The sequence below is a fragment of the Rhineura floridana genome, chromosome 18 (genome assembly GCF_030035675.1).
Source record: "Rhineura floridana isolate rRhiFlo1 chromosome 18, rRhiFlo1.hap2, whole genome shotgun sequence".
In the NCBI taxonomy this organism is placed as follows: Eukaryota; Metazoa; Chordata; class Lepidosauria; order Squamata; family Rhineuridae; genus Rhineura; species Rhineura floridana.
In genome coordinates, this window is record NC_084497.1 from 21,173,123 (window position 1) to 21,192,165 (window position 19,043).

General features: G+C 45.9%; 2 protein-coding genes across 4 annotated transcripts in view; both read right to left on the minus strand.

Annotated features, from left to right (window-relative positions):
- Positions 1-598: 598 nt before the first annotated feature.
- LOC133372462 (forkhead box protein L2-like) lies at positions 599-1,541 on the minus strand. Its single transcript, XM_061601112.1, has 2 exons — positions 1,523-1,541; positions 599-1,382 (listed from the first exon to the last, which is right to left on the minus strand). Exon 2 carries the CDS (start codon positions 1,367-1,369, stop codon positions 623-625), a length of 747 nt encoding a protein of 248 aa, XP_061457096.1. The 5' UTR covers positions 1,370-1,382; positions 1,523-1,541; the 3' UTR covers positions 599-622.
- Positions 1,542-10,399: 8,858 nt separating this feature from the next.
- The window catches only part of TMEM201 (transmembrane protein 201), a 48,099-nt gene continuing 39,455 nt past the window's right edge, over positions 10,400-19,043 (minus strand). For all 3 annotated transcript variants that reach the window (XM_061601726.1, XM_061601727.1, XM_061601724.1), the window contains 3 exons: positions 16,400-16,678; positions 14,477-14,608; positions 10,400-13,703 (listed from right to left, as the gene is read on the minus strand). In XM_061601726.1, the coding sequence (XP_061457710.1) occupies positions 13,606-13,703; positions 14,477-14,608; positions 16,400-16,678 (509 nt within the window). In that variant the 3' untranslated portion in view covers positions 10,400-13,605. The remainder of the gene's footprint in view (positions 13,704-14,476; positions 14,609-16,399; positions 16,679-19,043) is intronic.

A 19,043-nucleotide genomic window follows, 5' to 3' on the forward strand; every position in this document is an offset into this window, starting at 1 on the left:
GTAGGGCTGTGCAAAGAGTAGATATAAAACATCAGCCACCTGCTAATTCCTGCAGATCAGGCCACGCTTTGAACCACAGCAGCAGGGATGGGTTGAAAAGTTGGCAACAGTATGCCTTTAGTAATCCCTCCCACTCTCCCTCAGAATCCAACGAATAACCTATTGGCTGGGGCAAACAGGAGGAAAAGTTGCCAGCTGACCACAGATACCTAGTCCTTTGCTTTCAACAAAAGATTCACCTGCAGAAATCATTAGGTATTTCCCCCCCCCGCTACATAGACCGAAGTTTGATCACACCACCTAAATGATGCCTGCCGGAAAAGCTGTGGTTAGAAGGCACAAGAGCAGACCTAGTATAGATACGTTGGCACCTAGGACTTGGCATAATCAAGCCACATCGCTTTCGATAGCCTGCACACCAACCCCAGCAACGTCCTTCCCCCTCCTCCCCGAACACCGAGAATAACAAGTAGCGGCTACTTTTCTCACGCAGGACTAGAACGTTGAGACACAACAAAACCGAGGTTGCCCGCGAGTCGCCACTCCGGTTTGTCTCTCTTTTCTGTTTTAAAGGCGAGGCGAGTGGAGAGCATCAAAGGTCCATCCGGACACAGGATCTTTCCTACCAATTCCAGCAGTGGAAACGGGGCAGGTCCGGCGGCGGCTGGAAAGAACCGACGGATCCTCCGGCAACGGAACTCAAAGGCTGCTGCGCCGCCCCGCCGGGAAGCAGGAATTTGGGGTAGGGTCCGTAGCCGGTGACCGGCCCCACACCTGGAGGACTGCCGTTGCTCATCGTGTAAGGGTGGGGGGGCTGCCCCACACCGGAGCCGGCCAAAAGACAGGCAGGAGGCGGCGGCGGCCTCTCACTGTAAGGATGGTAAGGGAAGAAATAAGGCGCAGGTGTCTCAGGGCAGGTGAAACAAGCTAAAGCCGGCGGGGCAGACACAAGGGAAAGATCCGGCGAGCGCCTCCGGATGAGCCTCCGTCGCCTGTAGTTGCCCCCCTCGAACATGCCCTCAAAGGCCGGATCCAGGACCCAGTCGTTGCCCCTGCGCTCGGCTCCCTGGCGGGGCACCTTGACGAAACACTCGTTGAGGCTGAGGTTGTGGCGGATGCTGTTCTGCCAGCCCTTTTGGCTCAGCTGGTAGTAAGGGAAGCGCTGGGAGATGTAGTGGTAAATGCCGCTGAGGGGCAAGCGCTGCTCGGGGCTGTCTCGGAGAGCCAGGGTGATGAGGGCGACGTAGGAGTAGGGGGGCTTTTGGAGGAGAGGGGGCGCGGCGGCCGGGTCGCCCTTGCCGTCGGCGCTCTGGTCCTTCGCTACCTCCAAGGTGGCCTTGACGGCTCCGCCGCTCTCACCTTCCTCCATGGGGCTTGTCCACCTACAGAAGAGGAGGAATAGGAGGGGTGGTGGTGGTGGATCGGGGTCTTTTACCTCAACTTTCCCGGTTGGCCTCGATCCGCCAGCCCTAGGTGGGCCCCCGCTCCTCCCCTTCCCTAGACCCCCGCGCGCCTCTCTTACCTCACCAAAGCGACCTCCGTGTGCGCAATTCTTTTTTCCAAAATTTCCCCTCAAGTTTCAGGGGGTGTGAAACAAACCAACCCCGGAGTTTCGAAAACGCTTTTGGGTGTGTTGAGGTAGTAGTGGAACAGATCTTTAAAACTTTCCCACAAAGGAATGTCAAAATGAATCGACAAAGAACTAGAATGGATTAAAAAGAAAAATCCTTTTTGGACGCAGAGTCAGGATGTTGGCGCTTTTTCCTTAAACTGACGTTAAAAAAAAAAGGATCTATTTTTAATCGTCCTGGGATTTAATGGATCCTTGTAGAGGTCCTCGCTTCTCCACAACTTCTTATCATCGGATAAATTCCTGGGAGATTTGGTTGATTTTTTCCTCTCTTCTTTTTAGCTTCCAGATTTTGGCTATGCGCAGGAAAACTTCTCCCGGCTGCGTTCCGCCAAAACTGGCACGACGACCTCGCGCGTCCAGCTCCGGACCAGCGCCTTTTATGCTCTCCCGCCGCCTCGATGACCTCCCGATGTCTGGGGTTCAAAGGAAGGTCACCAAAATATGTACCATGCTTAAAGTAATCAAATATCGCGGCCAGTCAAAACAAACAAAGCAAAGGAATGTGTACCCCTTCTCCCCCCCCTTTAGATATCAAGAACAGAACTTAGTTGGATAGAACCTAACCTTCGGGTTCAAATTAACTTCTTGTCACAGTAGACTCTTCGAAATGAATGGCCCTAAGTTACTCGTACCCATAAACCACACTTTCTGTCCCAGGGTCTCCTTCCATCCTGAGGCATGCCAAAAAAAAAAAAAAAAAGAACCAAGAGGGCCCTAGAGCACATGCAGAGTGCTTTTTCTTCCTCTACTTTTTAACCAGCTCCCATTTACTGGGCATTCATGAAACATGCAAAATGCCACAAACCGGCTGCACAGCGTATGCAGACTTTGGTCCCTTTGTTATTACTGCTGTGGAAGGATTTACAAGGAGAGTTCCTGGGAGTTTGAGTCTGACGGGCCTCACTTAGCTTCAGCTATGCTGCATGGAAAGCCTCATAATAAAGTAATTATTTCAGCTTGCCTAAAAATGAAACTTAAGAATGCAGTCAAGAGGTAGAGAAAAAGGTAAGTTGCGAAAGATTTCGCAACATAGGAAGCCTGCTCTTTAAAGATGCTTGGTTAAAATGAGGACATCAGATCATGCTTGTGATAGGTATTTTTCCTTGTTGGCACATGGGTAGGCAGGAACTAAAATGTGATGAGGGACTGCTCTGAAGGTGTATGATTTTACCATGTATGGAAATTAATGTATGCTTTTGACTATGACATATGTGTGATGTGTAATCCCTTTATAAAGCTCTGCTTGGCATATTTTGGGCAGAGAAAGTTCTTGATAACCTCTCTCCCAATGATCATTGGTCTATGTCTCTCTCAATAAACTCTGTCCTTTGGAGCACAATAAATTGACTGGAAAATTTTCCTTCCACGCTGCTGTTATAATTGTATTTGTTTACTAATTCATACAAAAAATAAAGAAGTCTCAAAGTGACTTAACAGGGTCAAATACAGCCATAAAATTAATTAAAAGCCAAATTTAACAAAAGTAAAGAAAAACAATGTACAAGACCAAGCTTTCTTAAAGTGCTCCTCAAATTTCCTAAACACCAGATAGGGCAACGGTGGGGAGCTTGTGGTCCACCAGATCTTGCTGGACTACAGCTCCCATAATTCCCGACTATTGGCTGAGCCAGCTGGCAGTGGGAGTGCAACATCCAGAGGGCTACCGCTGACCTAACTTGGTAGGGAGCAGGGATCTCCACCCTGCAAACTCCACCAAAGCATTCTGCAGAAAGATAGCTTTAATATTGCAATGTACTTATCCATTTGGAGTCCATTAACACGTGGGCAAGCTGCATAGTACCAAGGAGCCCAGTTGCCCCCCAGCTGGCAGTTGCGGACAAGGAAGGGGGTTGGACTTGATGGCCTTATAGGCCCCTTCCAACTCTACTATTCTATGATTCTATGAAGGGGCTGGCTTGTGCAGCTGCGGCAAGCTGAGCAGGCCCTGGCCAGCTGGGGAGGACTAGCCTCAGAGGGAGGCAATGGCAAACCCCCTCTGAATACTGCTTACCGTTAAAACCCTATTCATAAGGTCGCCGTAAGTCGGGATCAACTTGAAGGCAGCCCATTTCCAACACTGATAGACAAAGCCCTAAACTTTGGGAAGGACAGTAGGTCAGTGGCAGAGCATTGGCTTTGCATGCATAAGGCCCCAGGTTCTATCTCCAGGTGGGACTGGGAGACCATTATCTGAAGCCCCTGGAGAGCTGCTGCCAGTCAGGGCTGACGGTATTACGCTAGGTAGACCCACCTTGGTATAAAGCAACTTCCTGTGTTCCTGTCTGAAGGAACGCCTCCTCTCACATCAGCCCGCCTGGATGTTAAGATCAGCAGGGAAAGCGTTGTCAACCAGTGTGGTTCTAGGGGTAGCATGAGAAGGCCTTCTCGGTGGTGGCTTCATTTGTGTAATGATCTCCCCTTTGCCATCAGTGGCCTTTGACATGAGATGTGTATTTTCCAGACCCACCCTATTTTGTGATTTTGTTGTTTTTCATCGTTCTTCATGGTGTATTTTTAAATTGTTGTAACCCGCCTTGGGACCTTTGGGTGAAAGGCAGGTAATAAATGTTAATAATAGAGTCAGATATTTTTCTTTGTTTTTACACCAGACCTTTGTTTGAGTAGATTAACTTCCCTCTGGCTACAAGCCTGTGCACTGCTGTTCAGCTCCTTTATCATTGTTGCTTTATGGTTTATTATTATTTTAATGTAACCTGTATTTTGTTTTTCTCTCTGTGTGTGCGTGATAGTTTTCTAACCTGTCTTGGGACCATTTAGCGGGCTGTAAGTCATAAATAAATAAATAAAAATCAAGGCTGAAATCTTTACCTAGAAGCCCCACTGAATTCAGTGGGATTTCCAGTTTGTGAGTAGACTTGCATAGGGTTGCACTGTAAGGCTCCTTTCTGGCCTTAAACTATTTAAAGCAGGGACGGGGACCCTCAGCCTTACAGATATGGTTGGACCCCAACTTCCATCATTCCCAGCCAGCATGGCCAATAGAGATCACCAGGAATTGCTCTCTCTGCCTCCCTAAATAATGTGGTACTGCAGAAGGGAGCTCTGAGAACCTCTGCTTTTAAATTTGGGTATTACAAATGACAACAGAAACAACCATCCCAAGTTTCTAGCCCTTATGGTTTCCACATTATGACTTATATCTGAGCAAATGCCCACTGAATCTCCAATCAGAAGGCTGTACAAGTCCCTCGCCCCCAATGCCGAGCAAAGTTAGGAGGTTTAAAAAGTTATAGGCTAAATTATGCAAAACAAACAACGCATGATGCACACTTAAGCTGAATAATGTACATTGGTCACACTACAGCTTTATTGTTGGCAAAGGATCTGGAGAGGTTGTATACAAAGCCTGGAGAGGTTGCACACAAAAGCCTCTCTCCAACCATCGGCAAGATTTGGTTACTAGCAAAGTGGTGTTAAGTAAGAGGGTAATTAGAGCCACGGAGAGGTGGGAGGAAGCTCTACTACAGGTTTGCCCATCCTGAGTATGGGGTTAAGGAGAGCTGAACAGAACAGTTTTCTCCTAGGCACATTTCTGGAGGAGCTTTACAAAGATAGGAATGCTGTGAGCTGTTGCTGAGATTGTACCCCCCCGAATAGGGAAGCTGTAGCCCTCCAGGGGTTGATTAACAGACTGATTTTATTTATATGCTGCCTTTCCACAGGCTGCTGTGTCCAAAGCGTCTTACAACAAACATTCAAAACATCAAAATACAAAATCACTGGGGTTGGGGAGAGAAATAGGACAAACAACAATTTAACAAACAAAATAAATTCCTTATTACAAAATATATCTTTATTTACAGTCAACAGATACATGAAATTCTAAGAAAAGGCAGCATACCCAGATTGTAAAAATACATCTCAATGAGTCTGATTATTGATTTTAATCATAAGTGGTCTGGTCAGAATAGCCAGGTTCAGACATTTCGCCACTGGTTCGGTGATTAACTTATCTGAGCCCTCAAGTAAAATAGTCAAAAGGGAGTCAGAGGAGAGGGCTGGGTATCTGGTCTTTTCTAGCCCCTTGGTAATAACTACATGTAGAATAGACTCAAATTCTGTCATAATTACAGGGGCAGCATCTGATATCAAATGGCTTTTTTTGTTTGTTATCTGCCATCAAAAAGTTTGGATGGGAAGAGACATTAAACTGGGTCAAAGAAAATGCCCTCCTATGTTTGGGAATAAATAACCATCTTAGGTAGGGCATCACAACTTTTGAAGAAAGACCTAACAGACCCAGTGACTGGGGGGAACAAGGACTCTACGTAGCTGCATTGAGCTCTTGGTTCTCAATACGTAAAATTTTTTTCTAGAGTTAAATACTCAAGTACAAAGTTTAAGAAAAGCAAACAGACACTAGAGCGCCAGGTGCTGATCTTGCTGATCACCGGGGAGCCTCAGCAGCCTGACAGTTCAGGGGACTTCTCTCACGAGGCTGACTCACAGCTGGCTCCCTTCTCCTCTCCTCCAAAGGATACCAACAGCTGGACTGTTGCTGGACTCCAACTCCCATCATCATCCCTGACCGCTGGCTGGGGCTGATGGGAGTTGGGGTCCAGCAACATCAGGAGGGCCATAGCTTCCCTGTCCGTTTTAATCAATAAAAGCCAGAGATGCTGCAGGGAACCTCCTTTCTGAACGGTGCTCCCAGGGGCCTTTAAATCCAAGGATGTGGAACTGGTGGCACTCCAGATGTTGCTGAACTCCATTTCCCATCATCCCTGACCAGCCATGCTGGTTGGGGCTGATGGGAGTTGAAGCCCAGGCACAGGTTGCTCCATCCACTCTAGCAGTTCTGTGCACTTGCTTTTCTATGAATAATAGTTAATGCTGCTGTCCTGGATTTTCTACAGCTTGGGGAAGCCTGAATACAAGGGCTGTAGCTCAGTACAAGGTCCTAGGTTCAATCCCCAGCTTCTCCAGGTACACCTGGGAAGGACCCCGGTCTGAAACCCTGCCAGTCAGTGTGGGCATTATTGAGCCAGATGGACCAATGGTCTGGCCTGACATAAGACCTTTTCCTATGTTTCTATGCTCTGTTCATGCACAGTGTCCCAATTCATCTCCAGTTAAAAAGATATCTCAGATCACAGGTGAAGACTTTGGTGCCTAAGACCCTGGAAAGCTGCTGCCAGTCCGAGCAGACAGTACTGGCCTAGAGGGACAGCCTGACCTAAGGTAGGTTCCTGTGTTCCAACTCCTCAGATTCCCTTTTACCCTTTCAACCACTTAAGAAAAAACCTACGCAATGGGAGAGGCGAGTGCAACAACAATAAAATGACATCAGCTTACCTGCCAAGGATGATCAAAAGAGCTTGGGCAATCGAACCCCCAACACACCTTACGAAACAAGGAAGAAATTCTCACTAGTGGCAGCCAGCAAGACAAAGTAGGCTTGACACAACCAGACCACCCAAGAAGCAGAAGAACTTGTACACTTGCGCAAATGGAGGTTGAAGCTGGATCCTGCAAAGCTTGCTTGCTTTCGTCACCCCGACAGATACCCAGTAAGACCAATGTGCTGCTTGGCAGAAGGATTACGTCTATACCAAGAACAGAGCTGGAAGTGGTAAACCTGTGCCTGGACTATACCATTTCAGGCTGCAGGTGGGGGTCCCATAACTGAATGCCCCTCTATTAAAAAAAAAAGGCACCCCCCCCAACACAGAAAAAATATAGCATGTCAGGAAGAAGGCTCCTTGCTCAGAGGTTAGTATTCTATGGTCTGGTTTGATATAATGCTAAACCATGGTTTAGTGTTAACAAGTGAATCCAGCCCACAGCTTAATTGTGGTTTATTAACTATGGTTAAAGATCGCTCATTAACCACAGTTTGTAAGTTGGTTTATAAACCTTTGTTAATAATAACCAAAGCTTAGCATTATGTGTGAACCAAGACCTCTTCCTTAACAGTGGTTAAGGAGATATCATGGCCCAAAAATTGCAGAGCGAGGAGTGAAGAGTTCCAAAAAATTTAAGCCTTGACTGCTCTCATTGGGGCTTTTAATTATTCTGACATAAGAAAAGCCAGCTAGATCAGGCCAGTGGCCCATCCAGTCCAGAAGCCTGTTCTCACAGTGGCCAACCAGATGCCGCTATAGGAAGCCAGCAAACAGGACCTGAGTGCAAGAGCACTCTCCCCTCCTGCAATTTCCAGCAACTGGTATTTGGAAGCATGCTGCCTCCAGCTAAGGAGGCAGAGCATAGCCATCGTGGCTAGTAGCCACTGAGAGCCCTATTCTCTGTTCTGTGACATAACACAGCTAGGTTTAAGTGATAGTCTGCTAGACATCTCAGCTGTAAATATGGTTAAAGTTAACGGCGGTTTAGCTTTATGTGAAGAGAGGGTTGTTGTGTGGACAAAATGGCAACCATAAGCTACTTGAAAGAGGGGACAAAAAGTCTATCCCTCTGCCTACACATCTAAGCTAGGAAATGTACGTGAACTGTCGCTTTGATCTGTGCATAAACATTTGTCAAGGAAGCCCCCAGCTGCTGCCATCTTGGTGGCACAGTCTGGACACAGTTTAACACCCCCAAGTAGGCCTTGAAAAGCTCCTTGCACGTAGAAAACAAGGTTCACATAACTTTCCTAGCTTAAACATGTAGACAGCTGCTCCTTGACATGCTATTTATCTATGGGCAAGGATTTTTTTTAATGTGCAAGCAACCTTTCATGTGAACTGCCCTTAAAGTTTGAAGTTATATAGCTTCTAGGTCCAAGCACTAGGCTAGAATAAAGAAAAGGGTCTCCGTAAAGTAACTTACTGATCTTTGTAGCTCGTTCCTCGCTCACTACCATCCTTCCTTTTGCTTACCTCAAACCTGCAAGGCAGTGCATCAGGCGTTAGTCTTGGACAAGAGAGGCCTGGTTTCAAATCCCCCCCTTATTCTAACCTGCCTCACAGGGGTTCTTGTGAGCCCAAAATGTCAGCCATGAGACACTTGAAGGGATAGAATAACGTTCCCCTGCAAAGAACTCAAATGTGAAATTGCTGATCTGCTAACTAAAATATGTAACTTGTCCCTCGGGTCCTCCTCCATGCCTGAGGACTGGAAAGTGGCAAATGTAACGCCAATATTCAAAAAGGGATCCAGAGGGGATCCCGGAAATTACAGGCCAGTTAGCTTAACTTCTGTCCCTGGAAAACTGGTAGAAAGTATGATTAAAGCTAGATTAACTAAGCACATAGAAGAACAAGCCTTGCTGAAGCAGAGCCAGCATGGCTTCTGCAAGGGAAAGTCCTGTCTCAGTAACCTATTAGAATTCTTTGAGAGTGTCAACAAGCATATAGATAGAGGTGATCCAGTGGACATAGTGTACTTAGACTTTCACAAAGCGTTTGACAAGGTACCTCACCAAAGACTTCTGAGGAAGCTTAGCAGTCATGGAATAAGAGGAGAGGTCCTCTTGTGGATAAGGAATTGGTTAAGAAGCAGAAAGCAGAGAGTAGGAATAAATGGACAGTTCTCCCAATGGAGGGCTGTAGAAAGTGGAGTCCCTCAAGGATCGGTATTGGGACCTGTACTTTTCAACTTGTTCATTAATGACCTAGAATTAGGAGTGAGCAGTGAAGTGGCCAAGTTTGCTGATGACACTAAATTGTTCAGGGTTGTTAAAACAAAAAGGGATTGCGAAGAGCTCCAAAAAGACCTCTCCAAACTGAGTGAATGGGCGGAAAAATGGCAAATGCAATTCAATATAAACAAGTGTAAAATTATGCATATTGGAGCAAACAATCTGAATTTCACATATACGCTCATGGGGTCTGAACTGGCGGTGACCGACCAGGAGAGAGACCTCGGGGTTGTAGTGGACAGCACGATGAAAATGTCGACCCAGTGTGCGGCAGCTGTGAAAAAGGCAAATTCCATGCTAGCGATAATTAGGAAAGGTATTGAAAATAAAACAGCCGATATCATCATGCTGTTGTATAAATCTATGGTGCGGCCACATTTGGAATACTGTGTACATTTCTGGTCGCCTCATCTCAAAAAAGATATTATAGAGTTGGAAAAGGTTCAGAAGAGGGCAACCAGAATGATCAAGGGGATGGAGCGACTCCCTTAGGAGGAAAGGTTGCAGCATTTGGGGCTTTTTAGTTTAGAGAAAAGACGGGTCAGAGGAGACATGATAGAAGTGTATAAAATTATGCATGGCATTGAGAAAGTGGATAGAGAAAAGTTCTTCTCCCTCTCTCATAATACTAGAACTCGTGGGCATTCAAAGAAGCTGAATGTTGGAAGATTCAGGACAGACAAAAGGAAGTACTTCTTTACTCAGCGCATAGTTAAACTATGGAATTTGCTCCCACAAGATGCAGTAATGGCCACCAGCTTGGACGGCTTTAAAAGAAGATTAGACAAATTCATGGAGGACAGGGCTATCAATGGCTACTAGCCGTGATGGCTGTGCTCTGCCACCCTAGTCAGAAAACCAGTTGCCAGAAGCCTCAGGAGGGGAGAGTGTTCTTGCACTCGGGTCCTGCTTGTGGGCTTCCCCCAGGCACCTGGTTGGCCACTGTGAGAACAGGATGCTGGACTAGATGGGCCACTGGCCTGATCCAGCAGGCTCTTCTTATGTTCTTACATGTGCAAGCTAGGAAAAGCAGGGGGAAGCCCGCTTTGATCTGTGCTATTTGCAAGCTGATCAGGGGTTAAATGGGTTTGAAACTGGATGGATTTTGTGGTTTTTTTGCACAACTGCTTCTCCCCAGTTAAGAAGGCGATGGAACAAGACACTCAAGATTAAATTTTGCTTTTATTCTTATTTTTATAATGAAAAATAATCTCTCAAACACCTCCTGGAGGATAGAGAGGAAGAAAAGGAAAAAAAAACACCTTTGCATCCAAACCCCCAAACTAAAAACACAAATTTCTAACCAAACTGTACAGGGTTACTCCCCTCTCCCCACCCCCAGCCCAAAAGCCCACAGTCGTAAGTACAAAATGTACAACTTTTCTCAGTGAAGGGAAAAAAACAAACCCAGGACTCTGCCATTTTTCTTCTGTCATAGGCTCCCACCCACCAAATCCCCACCCAACCCCCCAAAATTCAAGCCTGTCAGGAACACAGTGTATTTCATAATAAGAGTTAACTCCTGAAGGCAGTTGCTTGTACATTCGCCAGGGAACTAGTCCTCATGAGGCTCTTGACAACTGCTCCTAGGATGTGTTCTATTGTATAGACCCATCACCACGTGCCTGTAACCACCTCAGAATAGTGTTAATGGCCAATCCCCTCACCCTTGGGCCATCTATACTGAATACCATACATGCGTTTTAGAATGTATTCTTGGCCATGGAAAAGGATTATTCTCCCCCCTTTGCTCCCATGGAAAACTGGCCGTTTATGCACAGATTTTCAGTTTACTAACCATGTTTCGAAACTCAGGTGGCTTTGCTGTATTCAAGTGAGGAAATCAGCCCTCATAGCAGATACAATGAAGGGTTTAAGGCGGGGGTTGCCCCCAACAGGGAAAAAAAAATTGGCATCATCAAGTATTTCTTCCACACCCCAGTATTTCTTTTGTTAAGAGTGAGAAAAAAAACCAGGAATAGAAAGACATGAAGCACTTCATCAACCGCATTAAGGCGGAAATTAATTAAGCGTGGCACTTTCAAGACACCTTTGCCACATTTTATGTGGGTGCACTGTGACTTAAAGGGAAAGAATGAAAGGAATTTAAAAGACTGGGGCCGTGTACTTAGTGCAGCCTTCCCTGATATTTTGGACTACAACTCCCATCAGCCTCAGCTTGCATGGCCAGTGGTCAGAGATTATGGGAGTTGTAGTCCAAAACATCTGGAAGGCACCAGGTTTGGGGAAGGTTGTCCTAGTGGATGTAAGTGACGGGCTAGCGGGGGGGGGGAGGGAGAGAGGATTTTTGAGCTATGTTGAAGCACACCATGATTAAGACATGTTAGAATTCTGTCACTGCACTTCTCTACCTGAGCAGACAAAATGGCAGGTCGTTAATGGTTCTGAGAACACATGACGGTTGCCTAGCAACCACAGCAGGCTAGCTGGCCAATCTCAGGATAGCAAACACGTTAAAAAGATGGCCGCCCTCTCATCATCTCAATCTGAAGAACTTCCTTCCCCTGCTGCGTGGCTGGCTTAGGCTTGAGGCCTTGTGGGCATAGTGCGGGCCTACATGGCTCTCTCTTGTCACTATTGGCAAGGAAGGAGAAAGACTTAAGTCTAAAATCATCAGCCGTAATTTCACTCACAGCACCTAACCAGGCCCAGCACAGAAAGTACACCTCGGGCCTGAAACACTTTATTTGAATCCCTCCCCCCCCCCCCAAAAAAAATATTTAGGTGGGTTATTGAGGAAGAAAAAAAATAGTGAACTGTTTAGCAATGGGCACTCTCCTCTGCAACAGCGGAGTTTAACTTTTGGAGACAGCCTGAGAAAGGAAGAGCAATTTCTTGGCAGAAATTAAGACTCAAGTTTCTCTCAAAGTTAACTGGTGATGCTGGATGCCCCCCCCCAATGCATGGTTTCAAGCCACTCTCAGGTAGAACTGGACACCTGTTAATATTGAGATACTTTGGAATTACTTTTTAGGAGAGCTGTAATTTTTTTGGACATAGCACCTATGATCTGGTTCTCAGAAACAGACTGAAGGTGGTAGTGTACATGAATGAGCTCAATTAATTTTCATTAAAAAAAAACTGCACATAGAAAACTAAAGTGTCAGCAAGGAAGTGCCTTCTCCCTGATGTGCTAGCTTTCTATGTGCAGGGATTTATTTATTAGTGCCCCATAAGTACAGTCATGTAAGCCCTTCCACCTACAGTCTGTATTGATACAGTCTAAATATAGGTTGGTTGCTTTAGCAAGCACCATTTATTTTTTTTAGCTTTGCAACACATGGCAGGATTTCTTTAGCTGACCTAGTTCAGATTTTGGCTAGCTAAGATGAGTTTTGCACTAAGATATTCCCATGCCACAGATGTTCCAGATGCAGAGAGACCTCTGAAGCAGTATACAATAACCAGTTTCTGCACAGTGAAGCCACTGACCCCCCGCCCCCCAGTTCAACATTTCTAGTACAGCATATTGAGAGCAAATTTCTCAAAAATAATTTAAAAAAAAAGTACCCGGATCAAGCCAACACACTGGCTATCAAGAGCCACAGTGCATCTCAGTGACATCAGAATGTCTTGTTACAGTAGTAGTGGTGCCTCTTGGCGAAGCAAAAATGGAACTGCGATACTGGATGATGATGATTTTTCTAAAAAGAGATCACAATCCATCAATCCACAAAACATCGCAAAGAGGTGCAACAGATATTATGCCAGCACTGAAAAGTGGAGCCCGCTGGTAAGTGGAAATCCAGGGTGAAAGGGAACACCACGGAGCAACCAAGTTAATGTGGCCACCCTTCCTCTCTCTCACTTGAGAGAGGGACACTGGGAGAAAGTTTCGTTAGGGCAAACGAGGCTGGCAAAGCAACAAAACACAGTGGAACTACCGGAAACAAAGGCCGCATGTCTGCCGGTCCTTTTGTGAACAAGAATTCAGCAACGTTAACACTTTGTCATCAGTAAGGGGAGGACAAGAGCTGGTGGCCACGGGCACCTCATCAAACCAGTCCCCTGCAAAAACGGCAGTCAATATTTTGAGTTCTCCCCAATAAACCAGTTCTGTACAGAGAAAGGGGCAAAGTAGTTGGAGAAATCCGACGTTGACTGAAATATCCAGATCGTCGCCCACAACTGGTCACGGACATTCCCTTTTAGAAAAAAGTGTTTTGCTTACAAGATGGTAAGCAAGAGGTTGGAGGCCTCTTACAGGACACAGTGGCAGCCGGTTGAAAGGGAAGAAATGGTAACTAAAAAGCCTGTGTCAGACAAGACAGAGTTGAAGTTGGTTGGGTCCCCTTCATGCCAGGATCACGCCAACACTCTCGAGAAAGTCCCAAAGGGGCAGCATGGCTCAGCGCAAATTTTGGTAGAGGTAGGCCGACGTGAAGATGGCGTTGACAGTCAGGCTAATGGCAAGGAGGCCTCGGATTGTGGAGTTACCAAAACGGCCTTTATGGACAACCAAGAAAGAAAGAAAGAATAAGAGACAGAAGAGGGGGAAAGGTAAGAATATAGAATGAGCAGCATGAACCAGTTTGCGTTCCCCAGCCTGGTGCCCTCCAGATGTTTTGGACTACAACTCCCATCAGCACTGAATAGCACAGCTGCCTTATTGTGACTCAGACCATTGGTCCATCTAGCTCAATACTATCTACACTGACTGGCAGCGGCTGTCCAGGGTTTCAGACAGACTGAACATTCCCAGCCCTACCTGGAGATGCTGGGTATTGAACCTTGGACCTTCTGCAGGCAAGGCAGATGCTCTACCACTGAGCTATGGCCCAAACCTTAAGACAGAAGCTGCTTTTTATATTGAGTCAGACAATTCAGTGCATCTAAGCTCAGTATAATCTATAATCAATTATTATTAAATTTCATTTATGAATTGTTTCTTATGAAGTATCTCAAAGCGATTTTGCAATACAATGAAAACATGATAAAACAATTGCACTGTCTGTGGGTTTGTGTGTATATATATATATATATATAAAACTGAAAACCATTACATACAGAAAAACAATTTTGCACAACACTGACTTGCAGTAGCTCTCTGTACTTTTAAAATGGGAGTCTTTCCCAGCCCTACCTCAAAACGCTGGGATTGAACCTGTTGGCTTTCCACTTGCAAAGCAGGTGCTCGACGACTGAGTGACGGCCACTCCACAACATCCTCACAAGCACCCTCACACTATGCCTGCGCATGTGGGCGGACACGCACTCACCCCTCCATCCCGTTGGCTCCTCCCCTTTTGTCGTGGTGTCCACCACACAGCTCGAGGAGTGTGAAGAGTTGTCTACTTTCTTGACGGAGCCAGCACTGCAGATGCTTCCTGCTTCGGCAACAGCTCTCATATCTTAATGGGCATAAGGGCAAAAGAGACAAAGGTTTGCACAAAACATGCTTTTTCCAGCACCTAGGCCTTTTGCTATGCTTTCTTTTTAAAAAATTATCTGCCTGCCTTATCAAAACCACCTCCCAGGAGGAAATATCATAGAATAGTAGAGTTGGAAGGGGCCTATAAGGCCATCGAGTCCAACCCCCTGCTCAATGCAGGAATCCAAATCAAAGCATTCCTGACAGATGGCTGTCCAGCTGCCTCTTGAATGCCTCAAGTGTCGGAGAGCCCACTACCTCTCTAGGTAATTGATTCCATTGTTGTATGGCTCTAACAGTTAGGAAGTTTTTCCTGGCTTCCTGCAACTTGAGCCCATTATTCCATGTCATGCACTCTGGGACAATCGAGAAGAGATCCCGGCCCTCCTCTATGTGACAACCTTTCATGTACTTGAAGAGTGCTATCATATCTCCCCTCAGTCTTCTCTTCGGGCCAAACATGCCCAGTTCTTTCATTCTCTCCTCATAAGAAGAGCCTGCTGGATCAGGCCCAAGGGGTCACTCTAGTCCAGCATCCTCTTCTCACAGTGGACAACCCAAAGCCCCAGCGGGAAACCCACAAGCAGGAACTGAGCACAAGAGCAACTCTCTTCATTTGCAATTCCCAGTAACCGGCATTCAAAGGTATACTGCCTCCAACAATGGAGGTACAACATAGACCTATCCTCCAAGCAAGGGGGAAGGGGAAGAACTGTGGCTCTCCAGACTCTGCTGGACTCCAGCTCCCCATCGGTCCCAGCCAGTGTGGCCAACAGTCATGAACGATGGCAGCTGTCCTCCAGCAACATCTGGAGGGCTACTTCTGCTGTTGCCTTTCTCCTATGGGATGGGGAAAGGTGCAGGGGTGTGGATCTTGGCCCTCCTTTCCCTGTCTGCTGATACCAAGACAGTTTTACACATGACCTGCATAGGAACATAATATTTGTTGCTTGAACTGTGTGGCACAATGTGGTTGAGATCAAGGGCGACTAACCCACAGCCCTCCAAATGTTGTTGGCACTCCCATCATCCCTGACCATTGGCCATGCTGGCTAGGGCTCATGGGAGTTAGACTCCAACAACATCTGGAGGGTCACAGATGTTCCCCATCCCGGCGCTACAGCACACAAGCCGGGACCATCAGAGGCAGGTAAAAAAAGGGTTGTGGCTAGCAATATTTGAATCCAGGCCTAGGAGCAGTTTTTTCAGACACATGTTCTTGGGTCACAGGAAGCTGCCTTCTACTGAGTCAGACCCCTTGGGCCCTCCGTTGTTGTTGGACTACAACTCCCATCATCCTTGGCCACTGGCTAAATTGGCTTGGATTGGTGGGAGTTGTAGTCGAAGGACCCACGTTAAAGAACAGTGATCTACACCGACTGGCAGCAGCTTTCCAGAGTTTCAGATGGGGAGTCTTTGGCAGCCCTACCTAGAGATGCCGGGGATTGAATCTGGGACCTTCTGCATGCAAGGCAGGTGCTCTGCCCCTGAGCTACAACCCTTCCCAAAGGCCTTCAACTGGAAGCCGATGTGTGACAGGCCCATGGCTGAGATAGAAGGCCAATTTCCTCAAATGTATAATCAGTCCCAGCCAGTCCAGAAGCTTCACGCTGCCAGCCAACATTGCACACTTTTGATCCTATCCATGCCTGATGGGATCACTCAGGTCTACAATACAGACACAGTCCCTGGAGCCTCCACTCGGATAAAACCAAAGCTTGGAACAGGAGATTCAAGCCCCGCCACCACCACCACCCCAACAGGAACGTACCATGCAGCCCCCGCTCACTGAGGTTCCTTTTCGAGAAGGCAGGCAGGTCCGAGGCAAAAATGTTGTTTTCCGAGTGGGCGAGATCTTCACCCTGCTGGGCCTTGCTCTGGGCCGAGAAGAGCATCAGCCGCTGGCCTTTCAGGTTGAGCCGTGCGGGGCTGATCAGGGGCCGGCGGTAACGCAGGGAGCCAGAACTGGATGCCACTGAGCCGGCCACAGATGGTGCCGTTGATGGCACAGGGGAGGAGACGCAGCTCCCTGAGAGGAGGGAGAAATATTCTGGGGGGAAATGGAGGCAGGCAACGGGGAAAGAGAGGAAGAGCAATTCAGTGCTTTCAAAAAGTCAGGAAATGGGATTTTGTTTATCATGGGTTGGATCCAGTGGCAGTCCCACTCAGAGTAGATCCACTTAAATTAACATACATGATCAATTTAGTTGAATGCAACTCCTAGAAATTACGTCCTACTCAGAGAAGGCCCAGTGAAATTTATGGACCCGAGTTAGCCATGGCTAGAGATGTGAAGGCCCAGAGAAAAACTGGAAAAATTCAGAAAAAAACATTTTTTCCTGCTTTTTCCCAAAGCTGTTTTTGGGGTTTTTCTGAAAAATTGGGAAAAAAATGAAGAAAAACTGGATTATGGAATGTTTTATTTTAGCATGATGAATAAAATGTTTCATTGAATCTTGTTCTCCCCTCCACCCCCGTTTTTTCTCAGTTCTTTTAATGGGAATGGATGCTTTGTGTCTGCTTGACACTGTGGAGGACTAGCGGAGACATAATTTTTGTTGTTGTTAATGTTGATGGTTTCTTCTGTCTTTCTTTTTAATTGTTTTTCGCCTGCTCCTCATAAGCTGGCAAAACGAAAGAGGTTCCTTACAGTTCAGGATCTTGTACACCTATTTGTTATCAAAAGAGAGCTTCGGCTACGGGGCGGTATATAAGTACAATAAATAAATAAAAAGTCAACATTTAAAAAAGTAAATTCAATCTGTAATAATTGTTTGAATAAAATGTACTTCTAATATACCAAATGTGATAATTTTATGCCAAATCAACTTGTACATAATTACATTTTATGTTCCTGAAGTAACAAAGTGACTTTCAATCGGTAAAAAGTGCTAATATTGCATTTTTTCAATTTTTCTGAAAATTTCCATTTTTTTCTGGAAAAAAATTGAAAAAAAACCCAGGTTTTTTCCATGGCTTCAACATTTCCGGAAATTTTACATCTCTAGCCACGGCCATTAACTTCAATGGGCCTGTTCTGAGTAGGACTGCCATTGGATAAAACCCAATATTTTTAAAAATTACACATATATAAAAAATAATTCTAGATAGCCGCTCGTTAATAATTACTCCCTGAGCAGTTACAACGAAAGTATTAAGAATAAAATAATCTATAATAATTTAAAATCAAGGTATAAAAGACAGCAGAAAGCAATTATTTGCAAGAGAGCGGAAAACAACTTATAAACTATTTTAGTAACATAAGCCTTTAATAACAGAGAGGATTCCCTTAAGTCTGAACCTTGTATAATATTGAGTATCTAAATGTTATGGTTAATATTATAAAACCACCGTATCTTTTCATTTTGTTATAAAAACTCTAACACCTCTTTCCCAACATTCTGGTATTGGGGTTGCCTCCAACTAAATCCTACTAAGAGAAGACCCAGTGAAATTGATAAACCTATGTTAGTCAAGTGCATTCATTTCAATGGGTCTACTCATAGTGAGACTAACACTGGATACAACCATTAGATTTTCTGGTTCCAATACCCAATGAATTTACACAGATATTCCAATATTTTTTTGTTGAGTAGGGGGTTACATGTCCTGCTAAAATAAGAAATCTTACGCATTCATATTAATATTCCTAGTGATGGGAGTTGTGATTTATTCACAGTCTTTGCTGCTTTCCTTCCTTCCAAGGCACTCAGAGGGATCCAAACCTGTGATGTCTTATCAAAACCAGTATTTGCCAAAATGGTGCCCTCCAGATATTTTGGACCATGTGGCAATTTTTCATGTATCACATTAGCATCCTGCTCTTCCTCTGAGATCTCAGTAGCTGGTGTTTTACAGAGCGAAAATATAATGCGTAAGAAATAAAAGCGGCAATAAAAATGCGAAGCAAAAATCATACGGCATCTAGGCAGAGCACATTGCCGCAACGGCTACAAAAGGCAGGAAAATAATTAAGCGGCCCGCCAAGACCTTCTGCAATTTCCCAGTGATCCACGGGGGAAAACAGTTTGGGAACCCCTGGTCTACACACTGACTGGTTGCGGCTCTCCAGGGTTTCAGGCAGGAGCCCCTCCCAGCTCCGCCTGGAGACCCCAGAGATTGAACCAGGGACATTCTGCATACAAAGCAGATACTCTGCAATTAAGCCAGGGTCTTTCCCTATGGAACTCTTCACACTTAAACTGCAACGCTCAGAATCTTGGGGGTGCACATGTGAGCTAAAAGTGAGCTAGCAAAAGAGATACAGAGCCAGTGCAGGTTTGCAGTGCAGATCTGTGCTTTGGGCCCTTTGGCAGTTAGATACAAAGCAATATTCCTGGGGAGTAGTCTTAGTGCAGAGGTCACGGGCATCCAGACAGTGTCAGACGTGCCACAGACAGGTCACAAGTGCAAGC